The sequence below is a fragment of the Oenanthe melanoleuca genome, chromosome 14 (genome assembly GCF_029582105.1).
Source record: "Oenanthe melanoleuca isolate GR-GAL-2019-014 chromosome 14, OMel1.0, whole genome shotgun sequence".
NCBI lineage: Eukaryota > Metazoa > Chordata > Aves > Passeriformes > Muscicapidae > Oenanthe > Oenanthe melanoleuca.
In genome coordinates, this window is record NC_079348.1 from 4,655,088 (window position 1) to 4,675,323 (window position 20,236).

The 20,236-nt window shown below is 41.8% G+C and overlaps 1 protein-coding gene across 2 annotated transcripts in view; it reads right to left on the reverse strand.

The window, feature by feature from the left end:
- The window catches only part of MAD1L1 (mitotic arrest deficient 1 like 1), a 341,085-nt gene that overhangs the window by 231,576 nt on the left and 89,273 nt on the right, over nt 1-20,236 (reverse strand). The window contains exons 1-2 of one of the 2 annotated variants that reach the window (XM_056502894.1): nt 11,719-11,824; nt 11,484-11,628 (exon numbers count right to left, since the gene is read on the reverse strand). In XM_056502894.1, coding sequence (XP_056358869.1) covers nt 11,484-11,621 — 138 coding nt within the window. In that variant the 5' untranslated portion in view covers nt 11,622-11,628; nt 11,719-11,824. Of the gene's footprint in view, nt 1-11,483; nt 11,629-11,718; nt 11,825-20,236 lie in introns of those variants that run through there. The other variant, XM_056502893.1, reaches the window with a different exon arrangement.

Genomic DNA, 20,236 nt, shown 5'->3' on the forward strand with positions numbered 1-20,236 from the left:
TCTGGGGCTTTTTTAACAACTTCTTTGGTGGAAAAGATTTCATTTACAGCTTTTAAAGTGTGATGACCATGCTCCATTATGAACCACTCACTGAGCTACCCATGACCTGCACTTCTGTCACAATTCCAGCACAGGGAGAAAGCAGAGGGATGAGCAGAATGAGACACTCAGCTGTCCTGCTGTACCCCACACGTTCAAAGATGAAATGCCCACTAAGCTGAGTGGTACTTCCCTGCACAGGATTGGTTAGGGGCAAATGAAAGCAGACAGCTCCTTGGAGAAGGCAATCACCTGGGCTTGCAGCAGAGCTGTGCCTGGATGGGACACAGGGAGAGTAGGAATGTGCAGCTCTTGCTGTTCCTCAGTGTTCAGGGAGAACAAGGAATGGCTCTGAGAAAACTAACAGCTCTGTGGATTTAAACTGGGAGGGAAAGCAGAAAACAAACAGATGATTTGCTTGGCATTTTGCTGGAAGCAAACAGAAGAGCTGAGATTTACTTAAAGGACTGGCAGAGTGAACCAGAGATGGGAAAGAAAATCATTCTAGGGTGAGTTCTCCAAGCAGAGGTGACAAAGGAAAACCCCAGCCCTTGGGTGGGGGCTTTGGTCCCCAAAGGCTGAGCCCCTTTAGCCTGATGTGCAGAATGAGCAAGAGGGAAAAAGGATAATGGACAGGGATACACAGTGAAAACAGGGAGAAATTGAGTGGGAGAGATGTCACCAGAGTAAGCACTGCCTCTTGTTCGTGTTCACTTCATGCAAAAGGTCAAGAATTCTCTTGTATGGTGATTTTCATTTTTAAAAAACAACCCCAAATGATTCACAAGCACTTTTTTCTCCCAGCACCAAACTCTTCCATACAATATCTTAATAAATATCTTCACGTTGGAGAGGGATAAAAGGCATTTTGTTTTGATTTCATTATATCTCCTGAAATTGCTTTTTTCTTTCTGCGTTTTTTTTCTTGTCATTCAGTTGTGGTGGCCCTCACTGAGGGATAATGCAATAACACTTCTGACAAGGTCAGCTTACCAATAACTTTGCAGATGGCATTTCCCAATGACAAAACAAGCACAGCTTCTCCTCTCTTTGTAATTAATATAATAGAAATGTCAACCTGAAAAGTTGGTCTCCAAAGGTAGTATGTTATCAACAGAAAATTAATTTATTAAAGCTAGAAAGTGTTTCCTTATCTGCAAAGCTGAAAATACTATTTACAGAGCAGAATTCCTGTTACAAGCATAAAACATAAAACTTCTGCAGCTTATATATGTGCCTGAAAAAGCAGTAACTGAGGAGAGGAGTTAAATTGCTTAAATTTCTAATTCAGACACAAGATCATTTTGGGAGCTGCACATTCCTTTTGCAAATGTCCTGTAGAAGCACAGGGCTCTATGCTGTGTGCACATCCTGAAAGCAGCATTACTCCACATCCATGTTTATCTTTAATTTAATCAAGTTCAATGCACAGAGTGAGCCTTCCCAGCTCCTCTCCCATCCATGCAGCAATAAGGCAGGGAAAAATGGGTGTGGGAGCAGGGAGCTGCTTCTTCCACTGGAGAGAAGGCTCTGCTGCTCAAAGGGAGCAAGAGCATCTCCTCTGCCTGAAGGGGAATGAGTTCTTGGCTCTGAGCCCATGGGGCTTCAGGCACACCCCACTCCAAACCTTCCAACTCTGCAGTCCAGTAGGTCAAAGCTCTCCCCAGGACCTGCTGTGTGTCATGGTCTGAATCTCCCTCTCAACAGCTCACAAGGACATGGAGCCTCAAGTCCTGTCATCCATTTCCTTCTATATTTAGATTTTACAGCTCCTTCCAGGCACTCAGTGGAAGCAGCCATGAGCTCCAGCATGCCATGGGCACAGTGCAATAGCCCAGCAGGGGAAGTGTGCTCACATCTCAGGGGGAAGAGCATCCAGCTGCAGCAAAACTGCACATCCTGCACTTCCAGCATGGGCTGCCATGGAGAACCTGCAGAATGCACATTTTGCTGGGAAAAATATTTGCCACTGATGTCAAAGCCACCCCCTCAGGTGCCTGCAGCTCCCAGGCACCAGATCAGCACAAACCTTCTCAAACACTCAGAGGAAAGTGATGGGTTTAAAATGCTCCACCCTTTCAGCGTCTTTCACTTTAACCACCCAATCTCAATGCCTTGCACACAGACTTCTGGCACCCAAAATAATATTGACTAAAAGACCAAGTAGGGTGGGGTTTCCATATTTCACAGTGTTGCTCCAGGAGCAAGTACCTGGGATATACAACATTGAAATAAGCCCATGGCACTTTGCATGGTGTTGGGTGTGTACAAAGGAACACATCTGCTGGAATCCTTGGACTTTACTGCCCAAGGAAAGGAAATGCAGACACATTTAAACATGACTCTGGCCATGCTTCCCTATGCTTAAAAAGCAGCTTGGATGTCCCACAGGGTTATAGGGCCTTCCTAATACAACCTCTGCATATCAGAAGACTCTTGGGAGAACTCATCCTGACAGAAAGCAAGTCCAACAACATCCTGATGTATAAAAAGCACATCTTCTTTTCCTGTCTCATGCTCACACTTTACCTGTAGATCCCTTTTTAAAATTCTTGACTTCAAAAAGGCAGTGATCTTCCCAGGGAAATCCTGAAGCTCTATACTCATACTGACAGAAAACAGAGCCTCAGCTCCCCCACTGTCCCAAACTGGCTCCACCTGAACAGGCAAGTTTACAGTTAATGATTCTCCACAGGTCCTGCCCCACATAACACAAAAAAACCCAGCAGCTGTTTTGTACATTATTCTTGTAATAGAATAATCTCATGACATCAATCAAAATTAATTAACTGAAACTACACCAATTCTTCACATTTTCTGTAGCTTCTATTAAACAGTTGTTGACTCTATCTGAAATACCACCTAAACAAATGTGCTCATAAAAGAGGGAACAGTACATTTCTCCTCAATGCAACAAATCATGGGTCAGAGACCATTTGCAAGATGCTTTGTAAAACCTCATTTGACTTCTAATATATTCATCAATTTAAGCAATGCTTGACCTGAGATGTTGTGAACACTCATTGAACAAAACAGTCAGTACTGCAGGATACTGTGCCAGGAGCAATCCAAAACTCCTCAGTTCTCCAGACAGTCCTTCAGTTTTATAAAGATTTTGGGTCTTCATCTGAAAGGATGCTCTGACTGGTGTTCTGAGTAGTGCAGCTGTTCTTACCAGAGGCTCCCATCACATGTTGAAAAAAGCTACTGTGCAATTACTTAATTATCTCTCTCTCTCTCCTACCCTTTAAAAAAAAAATCCACTGCAATTCAACTTGAAGCAAACCCAGTTAATCCAGTTTTATGGCTGAGAATTAAAACAGAGAGAAGTCAGAGATTCAAAGCTGCAGCTCCTGTGGCAATACCACCACTCTAAGAGGCAGCAAGATTAATGCCTTCAAACCCTAAGCATCTGAGGAACAAAGAATTAAAAAAAAATAAAATAAAATAGTATTTCAGAGCCTGCTGTTCAGAAATCCTAAGCCACTTCCCAGTCCCTGGATGCTGCCCAAGCCCCTGCCCAGCAGTCAGGTTTGTTCTGCCTGACTTCCCCCAACAATCACTCCCTCATTCCACCCATCCATCTTCCCTGCCAGGCCTGCTCAACCATCCTTCATAATTCAGAGCTGAGGAGCTAAGGAATAAATGTTACAGCACACACATCAAGGGAACCATAACTTTGAATTACCTGACCTGGGTGAGTTTAAATTCTCAGCCATAACATTGGATTAACCTAATTTCTTTTTATTGAATATTTTACCTTTAGAAGTCCTACAGCCTTTTCTCTCAGAGAAATATGAGAACTGAAGGTCATATAAATTCTTTTATGGGGATATTTCTAATTTTCATAATCTAACCTCTTAGCAGTGAGTATTAATATCTAGTGGGGGCAGAACAAAGCAGAATCCAGTCAGTATTCTGGGAAAAAAGAGATCACATTTCTATTGTTCTTCACAAATACCTCATAAAATAACACATAACTTTTAACTTTGCTGCATACTCTGAATTGTTATAAAATTTAAAAAAACCCTCTAAACTCACTGCTTAAATAGAAGTTATGTCAGAGATAACATCAATAAGAATACAGAGGCTGTCCTTGTGCCTCCACCTCAAAAACATCAGATATAAAGATAATAATGAACTCCATATTTTTATCATTGCAAAGTTTACCAGATATATAATAAGGCAAGAGAAAGAATTACACAAAACTGATTCCCAGAAAATTGCTAAGACAGTTTTTATGAAGTTCTTTTATGCTTCTAAAAGGGAAAGGGAAGCAAGGCTCAGGGGCCAATTCATCTTCTGCCTCCAGGCTGGCCATTTGAACTCACTCTCATCATTTCCAGAGCCCTCAAGTGATGAAACCAACTCTAACAAAGCACATCACCTTCCTGATGGGTGGGACAAATTCCTACAGGTACCCAGAGAACAACAGCCAAAGTCAGGGAAAAGGCAAATTTATCCACTGTGAGGAATGTGGACAAGAGCTCCTAGAGACAAATGACAAGAGATAAATCAGACTAAGAAAACTCTCAGGCTTTGAAAAGTCATTTTGGAGCAGGATAAGGAAGGGGGAACTCAACAGCTCTGCTGCTTTCTTCACTGAGTCAAATGTGAGCAGTAAGCTCATGACCAAGTCAGGTAATGTAAGGAACAATGGCAAAAAGAAAACCAAGTGGAAGTAAAGCAGGCACTGCTCTGGGGGCCCCACACCAGCAAAACCACATTCTTCTGACCTTCCAAAATCTGCAGATCTCACTTGAGAAACAATAACGTTTTCTGGTTTAATTTAAAGATACTTCCTCCTCCCAAATGGTGTTTGTGCACTGCTTCAACACTGCTGCAGCCCCTTCTACAAACACATCGATCTCAGCTCCCCTTATTCATTCTCTATAGAAAGATTCTGCAATTGTATCAGTAAATGATATTAGCAGGCCTCGTGAAACAACCTGTTTCAAAGGAAAATGGCTTCTACTCATTTTATTCTGGAAGACAATTGCCATTTGCTTAATATAGCCATGATATTTTACTGAGGTAATTATACTCTTAGCTATCAGTAACAATTAAACCCTTAGATTGAGGTTGCTTAATAAAGGTCTCAAAATAAATAACACATTCCAAACACAGTATTTTAAAATGTCAAGCATGCAAATAGGATCCTGTAATGAATATAACGAAGCACCAAGTATAAATCAGCACAGAGTGAGTTTGTCACTGTACAAGTGTCTGTGAGAATTGCCATTGGAGTATTGAGGGATTGTGCTCAGAAAGCTACAGCAAGGACAGGGCTGCAGATGAAACCATTTTAATAAATACTATGGCTGGTTCATGGCAAGGCCAAGGGGAAACCATCAACACTGCTGAGCTTCTCCAGGGGCAGGGCTGAGTGACTTGGGGAACAGTTGAGGCTGAAAAGACTTGTATTTGTTCTTTTGTATTCCCTGTAGCAACTTCCTTGAAAACTGGAGTTAGAGCATTCCATTAAAAGCTAAATAAAACTCAGAAGCAGACAAATTAGAGGGTACAGAGAAGAGAAGAAAAAAAAAAAATCACTCTCAGACTGAGATCTAGAGATACTTGAAGTCAGGTCAAAGATCCTGGCAGGCTGCTGGGTATGGAAGGTGAGAGCATGGTTTAAAGGTCCTCACAGTGCAGGCTGCAAGATGAAAAAGAAAGGTAAAACAGACCAGTGACACACATGAAAAAAATAAAAATTAAACAGGAAACACATAAAATAAAAAATAAAAAACATTAAAAAAAAAAATAGAACACATATTTGTGAAGTTATCTTGCAGGGCATCTATTCCAGGCAAAGAGGAAAACAGCAAGTTACCTCCAACATGTGCAGGCAGCTGCCTGAGCTCCAGGAGGTGGTTAAGTGGATCAGGACTAAAACATGACACAGCAAGTAACTAGAAGAAGTTACTAAAAAAAAATAAAAAATAACAAAAAACAACAACAACAAACCCCAGAAAACTCACAACAAATTTGATTTATATAGAGGAAAAATCCTAAACAAATAAGCCAAACAAAAATCTGTGTTAAAATGACCCCTCACACAGCTCCATTTCCATGGAGCACTTTCTACATTATAGACAGAAGGCAGCCAGAGACCAACAAAAGCAAAGTGTGAGATTTCCTTAACTCCAACACAAAATGCCTATGGAAGCAGTCATCAAACTCCCAAATCCTGCTTTCTCCTCACAAAACTCAGCACCCTTTACCCAGTAACCCAGACACTCCTGTGGAAATCACAAACCCAGCATCCACACTGAACTCAGCAGCATTTTAACACCACCTTACAGGGCAGAGAATTATTCATAAAAGCACCTACCTCATCTCTGACCTATTGGTCTTCATTCTTTATAAAAGGCACCCTACAAGAGGGGTCTGGGAATTAAAATTGATGATGCTGCTGGTTACTAAAAATTAAAATTCAGCTGTGACCTGTTCTGAGCCTCTGCACTCCAGAGGCAGCAATCTTCTTCTTGCCTCTTTCCCACACCTGTTAATAATCTTCTGTCTCCTTCTGCTATTATCCTCCTCCACCCCTAACTACCAGCCACCTTTTCTCTGAAATTATTTAACTGATTAATATAATCAAGTTGAAATTAGACATACCTGTGCTCAATCTAAAAGGCTGCTGAGTCTCCTTCAAACACAGAGTGTCCTGTCTCCCTTTCTCAAGGATGCAGGATGGTCTAAGGAAGCACTCACAAAACCTGCCTTGCTTAACTGCTCAAGAGGGAGATGTAGAATCTCCTGAAAATGTATTTATTTGCCAGTCATAAAAAGGAAGGTAACTTCCCTGAGTTTATAAAAACCTGCAAAGGGGAGACACAGTGAGCAGAGGGAAAGGTTTTACAGGTAATTTTTCCACATATCCCAGGAAAAGGGTTAATTCACCTTCTTTGTTGCACACCCAGAACTTTAAGATCTTTCCTTGTGCTTTAAAATTATCCACCTCCTCAGAAAAAACATCATGCAGGACCCAATATGACAGAGAAGCCATCAGCATTATTTTAAATCTTTACTGATTACAAAACAAAGCAGATGGCAAATCAAGTCATGAACTCTGCATCTGCCATGCTTAATGAACAGTTTAATTACCTAGTCCCATTTCTGAGGCATTTTTGCCATTCTCAGCTCTGGGAGTCACTAATATACTTCACACTGACTGATATCTCCAGGAACATGTGGTATCAGCAGTCAGCTGGAGTTGGTTAATCAATACTTGTTTAATCTCTAACTTTTATGGTGATGGCCTAAATTATGTCTCAATAGAAACAGATTTCCTATTGTATCACATGATCTGGTTGAGTGCCCACTAAACAAAAGGGAATTTTTCAGTCTCTTCTCTGGGCAGCAGAGGACCCAAAGCAGACAAGTGCACAGACAGGAACTAAACACAGTGAAACAACAACACCCAACACAAGCAGATTAGTTCAGTCCTTCTGTTATGCCTTATAGGAGAGCAAGGGCTGCAATTATGGCAGTGTGCATTCAGAAAGCCTACAGTTTCAGGAACAAATTGGCCTCATTTGGAGTGAGTTACAAAAAGTTACTGAAATTTACCTTCTTGTTTTGAGCTTCCTGCAAAGGATCACACCCTGGCTGCAGGGATTTTGTCTCTGGTCAAACCTGCAGTGCTTTGGGCTGATCCCATGCACTCTACACCTTGCAGAATTTCCTTCTGGGCACAGAAGGGATCTCTGCTTTCAGGAGTCACTGAACTGAACCCTGAGTAACACAGGAAGGGCTGATCACAGCCAGGTAAAATCAGCCAAGGAGAGGAGGAGATGACAGCCAGCCTTTGGCCCCCACATCAGAGGGCTCTGGGAGCTTTTCAGTGAATTTATTGCTGTTCTCCAGCAACACTTCTGCACAAGGCCCAGCTGTGCCCTCTGGAAGCTGCCCTCCTGAAATAAATAACCAGAGCTGGCTTTCCATGAAATAATGACTCAATCAGCTGCTTACACTCTGATAAGAATTTTCACTTTGGGAGGCCTCTATGTCATATAAAATTTCCTAAGAAATTCCAATTTTAGCTGTTCAGTAGCAGAATTGACTGTATTTAACATGCCCACTTCATAAACAAAGCCCAGGAGTTGTGTGCAAAGCTCTCAGAATAAGAGAAACACTCAAAATCTTAAGGACAACACAAAAGTCAAATACAAAACTGTGTGAGTAAACATGGCATTCAAGGCAAATGCAGCAGTAAATCAAACAGGCAAAAGGGCAGAGGTGGATTGGTGTTTTCCCAGCATTTCAGTACTGCTGCATCACAACTTCCTCAGGTACTAAAGCCAAGATGAAAGATTTTCCCAAAACTCTGAGCTAAGGGACAGCAAAAAGCATGACAGACAGCAAACACAGGCAGGCAGATCTCTGAGAGAGAGAGTGAATCCATCCCTTCAAACACCAATTTCTGTTTCATCACCTGAAGTGAAGGGAGTGACACTCCAGGAGAAACCTTCCAGCCATCAATGTCTGAGAGCCCCAGTGGTCTCCTAATCCAGTCTAATGTTTCACTGAAACATGTAAATCAGGAAACATCCATCCTGCCCTGATTTACAAGGACACAGGAGACAAAATGATCAACCAACATGTTCTAAAGAGCAGTTTGTGAGCAGGATCATCAGGATGCAGCTCCTACACCAGCAGTGGAATCAGTGGGGCAGGAGCACTGCAGTGACATTCAGAGATTGGAGAATGCTGCTCCTGTCTGCCAGGGAAGGGAGATTTGTAGGGATGCACTGAAGTATCCCACACTGACAACTGTGCCACTTCCAAGCAGTAAACCAACTGGAAAGGCCCAAGTAAGATCAAGAAAGCCCAAAAGAAGGAAATGAGGTGAGGAAGGAAGCAATGGACAGAGAGGTTAAATGCACTGAAATGGAAATATGAGAGCAACCAAGAGAGACAGACTGTGGCAGGTGGCAACTGAGCACGACTGACAAGTGAGACAGGCAGTCTGGAAGAGCCACAAAATATTGTTTCAGTCTTGGGGAAAAAAAAGTCAATAGCCATAGAGTGAGAAGGAGTCAGACTGGCAAATTAAGTATCCCCTGAAGAGAGTACATTTACTACTGAAATATTTGGCACTGCTGTTAACAAAAAAAAAGAAAACCCACACTTACTGTTTTCTATTCATATTTTAAAACATATTCTAGGACTTCCAGGTTCCAGCCTGAGCCCAAAGAAAGAAAACTGTTAGAGCACTAAACTTGCACTGTTGAACACCTCTGATGCCTTTCAGGCCTTGTTTGCTCAGCACACAGGAACTATTCACTGCCCCAGCAAAGGGTCAAACATACACAAATGCAGGAGTCATACAATCAAAAGCAATAGTATTTCAATCATATATATAATACTTTTCCCCAAATTAGATTTTCACAGTCCTATTTAACAAGACAAAGATTGAATAGAGAGAACTCATCTTTTCCATTCTCAAATTACATAAAAGCATGCTACACTACTGATGCCACTAATTAGATGATTAAATACCATTCTAGGTGATATGCTTTCAATGTAAAATAATTATTTTTGACAGGAAATGTATTTGCTCAATCTCATTTTAAATCACAATATCATACTTTTTTAATTAAATGAAAGTCTTTCTTCTGATTTTGCATGAGAAGAGCAACCAGCAGGAGAAACAGTGCTGAGGATAGATTGTCCAAGTATCATAATGCATGTACTTCTTCACAAAGGACCCCAGCATTCTCTGGATGGAATATAAATTTTCAGAGAACAGCAAAGTCTTTATTCCTTCAAAACAGGTCAGCTGAGGAATCACTGAACACACTGAAAACCTCCCCTGTCAAAACACAAATCTATTTGCCATGGTCTGATGAAGAACACTTCCAACTTTTCCTACGCTCCTCTTCAGGGGAAGCACAGCAAACAAAGCAAAGGTTTGTCTTTCCATATAAATCAGGGTACATGTGACAAAGTAGTGTTGTGGTTTTGTACTTAAAGAAAAGTAATGATATTTTTGTGTTCTATGACAAAAAGTGTTTCTGCTGAACACTGGAAATAAGTTAACAAAGGGAACATTTTAGAAACCACCTGAGAAACTTCCTTCAGGGCTGAGCAGTCCAGTACAACGTTAGACAGCTGAAAAGGTTATAAAGACAGGATTTTATTGGGCTCAGTACACACCTGTGTCTTACCCAGCCATGGCAGTCCCAGCTAGAACACTGTGGAGAGCTGCCTGCTGGTGGAGGCAGGAGAAGGCTGAGGAGGAGATGCCTTTTCTGTTTCCATGGAGAGAGTTTGTCCATCCACCCTGACTGAAGTGCCTGCCTCCGTGTGAGGCTGAAAGAACTGCTGTCATTGTTCTCTTTGCACTTCTGTGCCTCTCCATGGCATCAAACTCTACAGTCAGAAGATCTGATGGAATACCCTCTTGTAAAGTGGCTGCTTCATGCTTCAAGAGCCTTGCTTACTGCACCATAAATCACAGCTTCTTTGGCTCAACAGTGACATGGGAATTACACAAAATCGGCTGCAGCACAATTAAAATCGATCAAGACCCTTTAGTCCACACTGAAAATCAAAACCTAAAGCTCAGGCACCACAGCAGCTCCTTCCCCTCCTGCCTCCCCACGTGGTGAGTGCCTGGCTCCCTCTCCTGAGCTCTGGCTATTGGAGTCTGACCTTCTGCACACACATAAGCTCATTTACGTGAGCAGCTTCATAACACCAGGGAGATTGCTCAGATGGGAGAAGTTTTGCAAGGAGTATTCTTGGAAAGTGAAGTAACTCTCATTCTGGCTACAGCAAATTATTATTCCCTTTGTGGAAAGAGAGCTCTCAGAATTTAATATAAAATTTTCAATGCTCTGCAGACTTCAGAATTATTGTATAGAATTTCACCATGAGAGCACACCTGATATAGGATGATGCAGACCCCTTTGATATATTCTATAGAAAGAATCTTTAAACCTGTTTTCAATTTACTGGTCTAGTGCTTGCCATTACATTTGAACAGACTTCCAGCGTAAGAGGAAGGCAAATCTCTTACTCTCTGTAAATTGTTTTTCCACAGGAACAGTTGACAAGGTGCTGCCACTTCGTTCTCTTAAGGAAAGCAGGCAATGCAGCCAAAGCCATTATAAATTCCCTTCAGTGGCTCAAAACACTCCAGCAACAACATGATTCAATTCTCTGCCCTCACACTGAAGCCAAGGCTCAGACAAAGTCAGGTTTCCTCAGCACAGCACGAGCCCAGCTGGGGGAACACCAGCACATTTCAGGAGGTGCTGGTACCTCCATTCCAGTGAAACTCTAAGACAGGTTTCATGTCTCCAGCTGCACCCATTATGCAAAGACCCCAGAACAGCTTTGTAGCACCAGTTATAGAAGTGAACAGAGAAGGAAGAGGAAGGACTGCACCTGGCAGAAAGAAATAAGGGCATGTGCTTTTGCAGAGAGCTCACCTTGGTGAGGAGCACCACGCGCTTCTGCAGCCGCCTGACCAGCGCTTCCTGGTGCTCCCGTTTCTTCTTCTCCTCCAAGAGCTGGCTCTGCACACTCAGGATTTCCTCCTGCAGCTGCTGCCGGGCCTTCTCCAGCATCCTGGCACTAAGGGAGACAAGACAGAGCTGTGAGCTCCTGGGGGCTGCTCTCAGCCATCACAGAGACAGGACAGGCTCAGAGGAGAAGGACCAGGACCGTGGGAACGGGGCAGCTGCAGTCTCATTATCAGCTGTTGTCAGAAAAAGATATGAGGGAAGAACCACCCCAGGGACAGCCTTCTTGTGCAGCACAAGGCAATTACTGGAACCTCACATGTATGAAGCATTTAAATACTTGCACATCTGTTTCAAAAATCAATCTGTTTGCCTTTGAGAACATGCCTTGTTTTCAACAAACATCACACAATCTTGGGTTCTACGGGATCTTTTCTTATTTTTCTAGCAAAGTGGAAGAAAAAGTGGATTTCATATTATCTGTTTTGACTGACAGATAGTACTCAGCAAGTAATTCAAGCCAAACCTGCACATTGCTCTTGCGAGCAACCTATGCTGGAAGAGAAATGTCTTCTGAGGGCAGGCGATCAGCACTTCCTTTGAGATGTGGACATGATTCTCAATTAAAGCAGAACAGCCTGGGCCCTCTCTTCTTCTCAGCTCTCTGTGCAGCACACTGTGGTGATGCACAATTATCTGTGTCCCCTGCAAGCTCTCCACATGTGCCCTTCAGCCCCACTCTGCTGCTGGGACACTGAGGGGCAGCTGCTCCAAGGCTCACATCAAGCAGCTCATCACACATCAACTGCTGGCAAAGCACTTGATCAATAACAAAATAAAAGTGGAATCACTCCTGTGATTAAGAGCCAGTTCATGATTTAAATACTATGAGTTTATCCAAAAATGCACTAAGTATTTAATGAGTGAGCAGGACATGAAATAAAAGTATTGCACGCAAGTCAAAAGCCCTCAAGCAAGAAAGATCAAACTCAACATCTGCAGCTTAGTCAGGAACAGAAGAACTTTGTTTCTCTAATGCTAGAAACAACACTGGAAAATTTATGAGGGCTTCCAAGGGGTCTTATTCAACATTATATTTGAAAGAAAACAAATAAAAATGCTTTTAAATAAAATAGCACTATTGTTAAGGTAGTGTTTAGATAGATCCAAAAGGGAATACCTAAAGAACACTTCTAGCATAAATCAAGTACAACCTGCACTGCCAGGTCACCAAATTGCATTTCTTGGGAAATGCATGTAGGAATTCACAAGAATTCCAAAGCAGCTCTCTCTATCTCAAAATCCTTCTCTTTGAAAAAAGTATTTGTTTTAAAGCACTGGATGAATTGGAAACCAGTTTCAAGCTCCAGTTCAATTTGGAACCATTCACAGAACAATTCAATAATTGGAAAATATGAAATAGTCTCTTCATTGCTGTATTCAGGTGGGAAGGTTCATCAAGAGGGCTTCACATCTGCATTTGAAACTGGATAATTGCATTACCAGGGCACCATACTTCCTTGGACCTGTTTTAATTAATCAGTTAAGAAGGGCTCCTGTGCCAAGGGTGCCATGTCTGGTGATGGAACATGCCTGTGGGTCAGCCTGTCAAAGCTGCAGGTCAGTCCTCAAAACAGGGCAGAAAGGATGGGTAATTCCTGGTAACCTCAATTTCTGCCTTAAGATTTATTACAGTTTGTTCAATAATATTCCTTTTTATGCATAGGGCAAATAAAAGTACAAAGCCCTCATTAACAGTGATGTATGTGTTATAACAATTAAAATCACACTACAAAAACCTTACTGCAAATACTTTTTTCATTATCAAAGAACCTTTGTCCTGATTAGAGTCAGAACAAAAGCAAAAAATGCAAACATAAGATTAATTAACCTGAAACAGCAAAAATCTCACATATTATTATTGCAAAATATTTTGATAAGGCAATGGAGCAATCTTTTTTCTTAATCCCCCAACATTGTGACTTATTTCTATAAATGTTAAGTGGACTGAAAAATGATGATTGATTTGACATTCACCAAGAAAACTGAGATATGTGCAAAGTTTCCTTCCCAAAATAATGAAAAATATTTGAGATTCACATCTCATGGAGAGCACACACATTCAACCACACACAACTCTCATGCTAGGCTGGAAAACAACTGTTTTAAAACACGAGAAGAGTTGAGCAAAGAGAAATAAATAGGCAATTTCCTCAGCCACTGCACAGAAATAACACCTTCATCTGTTTATATTTCAGCCTCAGCAGAAATGTGATGTTAATGTACCCAAAATTCTAATGCCATAGATGTCTCTGAAAGCGAGGACAATCCTCAAACTCTCTGAACCAACTGTTACCAAAGGTTTCCTTGGGAGGTGTGAAATTCAACTTCCTCTCAACTCTCCGCACCATGCCAAAGTACATTACTGAGATGCTTTCTTCCTCTCTTTGGACAGATTGATAATTCTTCCAGAAACTGCACCAAATACAACATGAGCTGCTTCTATAATAAAAAATCCAGAAGGAAAGTGGTATTTCTTATTGACACAAAACAGGATTTGCAAGTAGGTGCTCAGAAGCAAAAGCCTTTAAAGCCAGACTTGTGCACTCTTCTTCCACCCTGATGACACCTATGGCTTTTCAGAAGTAATTACTCACTCAATATAAGCATTAAAAAATAAAATAAAAGAGGCACGAAGTTCTCCGTTCAACATAAGCTTGGGGAAGTGGCATTTTAAAAAATCTTTGCAAGTTCAAAGTAAACCTTTTAAGCCTAAGAGAGAAAAAGTCATTTCTGTTTATCAGCCTATTAATGTTCCTTGTCCCACATCCCAGTGAATGAGATGCCAGCATCTTTCTGTTCTCAGCTGTTGGAGACTTCATATTTTGCTCTTCCCTTCTGTAATCCACTTTAATGCAATCTTAACGATAAAACTTCATTTTCCAGAATATTCTTTGAAAGACTGAGAACAATGAGGGCACACAGTGAATACTGAAGCTGTAAGATACATTTTAATAATCTCCTTCAAAAATGACAAAAGCAGCCGACAGCTTCCCCTCACCGCCCCCCCCAGTGATCCATAAAACATTATTTTAATCATTCCATCCTTTCAGTAGCCAAGTTACCACCTCAGAGTTACTAAAAATAAAATAAAATAAAACAGGGAAAGCAAACAGGATGCCAGAACCAGTCTGTGTATGAACCTGGGAGGAAAACAAGGGGTCCACAGCAACAATTAGAAGAGCAGCACTGTCTGGGTCATGTTGTAGCTTGGGAGAAGATGAGACACGTGTAGCTACCAGGGGGGAGCAGATCAAAGAGAAAAGCTGAGTGTGATGGGGAGAGCAGGGAGGGAGCACAGAGGGAACACACGGTGACAGTGCCACCGCACAGGCGGCGCCGGGAAGAGAAACGCGCTGCAGCCACCAACAGCCTCCTGCCAGAGCCCAAAAAAAGGGTTAATGCAGGAGCTAATGAGCCAAAAAGGAGCAGGGGAAATTGTTTTGTAGCAAGACATTTGGATGAAGAACACCCATTCCTGAAACTTGACAACTCGCAGGCATCTCAATGAATCCACACGCACACACATAAACCACACTGGGAACAGATAAACAGAGGGATGAACAAAGTGTTATTTTTCATTCCAGTTCCTCCCCCACAGGTTTTCTGAGCAAACACAAAGGCATAAGCAAAACCAGGGTAACTCCAGCATGTCTTTTATTTTCCAGGACATCCCTGCCTCTGCCCTCCCTCAAGGATTCTTCCAACCTCCAGTTTCTGACACAGACACCTTCCCCCCTCAGCCTCTGCCTAACCTGCCTCAGCACCATCCAGGATGGGAATTAAAAATGAAAAACAGAAGGGAGAAGATTAAAACAGTCTGACTTAAATAGGGATACAACACAGGAAAGAAAAGGTGAGGTTTGGCAAAACAGAAAAATATCCATCATATGTTAAAAAGGGGAAAAACTGATCCATTACAAAATGCTGCTGAAATGACTGATTGGAGCTCTGAGATCACAGCTACAGATGGAGCTAGTTTAACATTTAGGGCAGGTAACTTAGAAAAACCACCATCAGGAAGAAGAAGACTTTAGTGCTACAAGTATTTCAGCTCAAAATTCAGAGGTTTGGCTGCTAACTTTTACTACAGTGAGTACTAAGCTCCTTCTGCTTCCCTTCTTCTCAGACAGAATTGTGGCTACAGGGAAACATTACCACCCTCCCCTGCCCTCAAATCCTGCCCTGGGACTGTGGGAGCCAACAGGTCTGTGTTATTTATTTCACTACATTCAGAAAGAGAAATGATACAGAATAGGAACATCCTTAGTAGAAGTTATCACAGGGGCTATATTTTATTTAAAGTTTTAAGTGTGCCTCACAGAGAGCCATATGAAATACTGCTACACAAAATACTACATGAAACACTCTACAGAGAGTTGGTGGGAAAACATGCTTGCTTCTTGCTATTTATTTCTCCCAAGTCTTCACCAAATATCTGCAAACTTTCTCTTGGTTCACATCTGGTATTTTCTAGAAGATGTTTCTTCTAACTGACCAGCATCAGGCTTCCATAAATGACAAATAATCCAAAAATAATTTGATCATACATGATCTTGCTGCTAGACATACAAGGAAGATTCAAATCATCTTGAATTTATAATGAGGGAACAATATAAAGAGAATTATTTTGCTAGTGCAGCCAGATGAAATGGGTAAGAAGCAGACAGACATTTGCAGCTTTATTGGTACACTGACAGTGTTTTATCTGTGACACAGTATTTAATTTTACTCCCTAACCAGCAGCATAACTATCAGGCTCAGAAATGCAGTTCCACCAAAGTGAACAGTTAGAGAAAAGAAATTACACAAATTTTCTGCCCCAGCCCCAGTACAATGGCCATAATTGACTGGCAGGAGTTAAGATTCAGTGAAATGAATTCACATCAGGCACCCTGAGCTTCTTCCAGCACAGGGTCAGCACTGCTGTGATGACAGCAGTGACCCAAAGGAGCCCAGCCCAGGAATGCTGCCAGGGGGGCTCCCCCTGAATCAGCCACTCGAGGAGAGTCACTGTCACAGCTCTAGACATGCCTTCCACAGCACCATCAAGATGAGAATGAAAGCAGTGACTTAACAAATGAGGAATGTCTGTGGTTTGTTTTGGTTTTATGTGGAAACATCATTAGTTTTAACATCCATCACTGAATTCTGGAACGAAAAATATTTCAAGGGAGAGATAACTACAGGCAAAAAGCTTCTAAGCTTCTAAACCTGAAATGTTCATAAGGCCAAAGCTTCTACTAAAGGCATTTGGCAAATAAAACTTCTACTGGTATTCAAAAACCACTGAGCCCACACTGCTGGCTGTGCATTTACTGTACTTCAAAATGCTGCTGCCTTCACTGCAACTGGCTGCAGGAGAAATTATTCTGACAGCTGAATAAACAAAGTGATTAATATTAGCTTATGCAGACAAATCTTTAAGGGCCTTTGGTATGGGCAGATGCTCATGGCTCTTGTTCTGACTCAACAAGTCAGACATCAGTTACACCCTGAGCAAATGGATTCCCTTTGCAGTGCTTGGTGAGAAGCAAATACTCAATGTTCTTAATAAAATGTAAGTAATTAAGAAGCAGGAGTTAAAACCAAGAATCCTCTCTGATGATTAACACAGCATATAGCCAGTACAGCATGTGTCATCTCTGCCTGCATCACCAGTTGCATGTGGCATTTGGCAATTATGGACGATGGACTATTTTAAGAGGGCATTCACTGAAAAGGATTTTCCACACCCATTCTGAGATAAGAACAAGTTTAAGGTGCCTTTCCTACTGCAGAGAACAGAATGCCCACAGATGCCCTCTGACCACAGACTGACCCACCACACCAAGCCAGGATGTTCACTGAATTGTTCAGAACGTGTTACAGAGAGCTGGGAAGGGAACATCTCCACTCCCCTCACCTCATCAGGAGCTGTGTTCATTTGGTTCCCTTTGCAGTTCCTCATTTTGGCTCTCCCAACAACCCTGGCTAGTGAGGAAGGTCAGCCTGTGGATGCTGCTGTCAGCAAGGGAACCTGTGGAGCTTCAGCACCAGAGGATGCCAAATGTCTGCTCCCTTCCCTATCACCCCTCACCCAGATTTGAGCATCCAGCACAAGGGAGCAAAATCCTGAAGAAAGGGAACTGTCAAAGGAGAGAGAAAAACAAACAAACAAGCCCCCAAAGAACAACCCCAAGGAAGAATCTTGAAAGGAAACCTTTTGTCCAGCCAGGATCCGAGCACGCTCTCTGCAGCTGGCTAAATTTACATCCTCTAATTCAAATTCTAAATGCTTCAAAGTGTTATTACACTTTTTTTTCTTTGAAAACAAAAATGACAACAACCGAAACAAAACTCTGAATGAGAAAACCCAAAGACTGAAATAATTACTAATCAAAACAGAGGCCTGTACATGGGCTGGTGAAGTCACTGGCCAGCTCTACCCAGTAATTTCTCTTCGTGTCGGCTCTGATGAGTTTTATATTTCTAACATTTCATCAATTTGAATCACTAAATTCAATTTGCATTCACAGATAAACAGAGAAGGAATAATAAATACTCACATCTGACCTTGAAGTATGACACAGAAAATCGCCCTCGATGATTTCATTTCAGTCTGAACCAGAATGAATAACGCAGTTGGCCCCACCAGTTACCAACCTATAATCACACTTGTGGGCTGGAGGAACTCATGGCTGTGCCTAAATATGATTAAGAAAGTCAAAACTTCTCATTCTTTTTGGTACTGGTATTTTCTGCTGCTCCCTTACTATAGGGGTTAAGTCCCTACCTCTGTCCTTCCCCACCACTCAGCCCCAAATACACACCCCAAGGATTTCAGTTTGTAGCACAGTCACATGGGAAGGCATTGCACAGTTTTCTCAACCCAATCCAGTACTATTTGCTTTATAAAGTGCACATAATAACTCTTCTCTCCCAGTAAGCTGTCAAGTCACTGGGACAACTCCCCAGCTCAGCCACACCACACAGGCAACTGGTAACATGAACACCACCAGTGACTAAGAATATTTCCAATTTCTGTTATACACTCCAACCAACACTTATCAAGAGAGTAGAAAGGGAATAGCATGATAGCTGAGGAGCTCTAAAGAATAAAGAACTGAAAAAGAGTAGTGAAAAAAAGGAAAATTTGCTTGAAGTGGTGAAAGAAATGAGTAGGAGAATGGTCGTGCTGAACCAACTTGTCAGCAAACAAATCTGCTGAAATTCTAGGCTCTTGACAGTTAGATAATGGCTTATCTTAATAAAATAAGAAGGGTCAAAGTGTTTGGATGAGAAAAACAAAACATTAAACCCTCCACTGCAATATAGTGAGTCCTCCCAGACTGGTGACTCATTACAGCTTTGTGAAGGTTCTGCGGATCTGTTTCAAATTACCTTTTCCAATGAGACCTCATTTCCAATGTGCATTACAGTACTCCATGAAATGAGGATTGAAATGAGGATTGTATATTACTGCTCAGTCACTTTTTATTTTTAATATCTGAACCTAAGACTACCTGAACAAATTTACAGAAACACAATTGTCCAAAGCATTTTTTGCAGAACAATTCAGTGATGGGCCCTCACCATAACTCTGACTAAAATCCAAATCTATGGCTCAGCATTTCAGCATCAGGCTTTTGTCAGTGAAAACCCCTCCAGTTATGTGATGAAAACTTGTCTCAGTTTTCACTGGGGACTCAGAAGAGAATTAGTAGTGTTACTTGTTGACAACAAAAAACCCCAAACAATTAAGTGCTACCCCCGAGCATTTACCCACGGGACACTGGCACAGACAAAAGCAAAGGAATGACTGCAAAGTCACCCAGCTATCTGTGACAAGCACTCTGCCAGACTGCTGCTCTTGGCTTTTCCTTCTCACAAGCACCAATTTAACTCCATCTCCTATCTGCCTCCCACCTGCTTTGACTCAGCTCATGTCAGAGCAGTCTACCAGGATCCAAGCCATATTAAGCACAGCATTGTAACAGATCTGCTAATCCTTAAATCCTCAATATGGATGCATTTTAACTGCTCAAAGATTTTAAATTTCCATGACCAAATAACCTGACCTGTAACCATGGATTTTCCAACTGCCACCATGTCTTTGGGCACAAACAACGTCATGGTAGTGTAAGATCTTTTCTACCATGCTCTAACAACAAATCAGGATTCACTGCTAACTGCATCTGTTTTCTGCAGGATCTCTGCCTCATTTGCTACAGAATTTGGAAGATTAATGAAGCACAGAAATTGCCTGAAGAGAATGGTCTCACATTAAGGCAACTGAAAGTCTCCCAAAAAATCTGGTTCCAATTCTTGCCTCTGCCAGAGCTCCTGGTGATACCATAACCTTTTCAAAGCAGCCCTTGGTGCATAGTCAGTGGGCAGCCCTTGGTGCTGAGCTCCAGTGCTGGGCACTGACACTGCTGCTGAAATCAGTACCAGCTACTCAGGCCATAAGTAAGTGGGTAAGTGTTTTGAAAGAACATGTTCTAAATATTCCATATCAGCATCTCCAGAAATAAGGCTACACTTACTTTCTCCTTGGTTTACATCTGGTATAACAGTACCAGCATAAGAAGTAACTAATAAATTATTAAATTTCTCTGTAGAAAAGCATTAAAAGTTGCTCATTAAGTCAACATAATCCACCATCTCTGCCAAGTGAA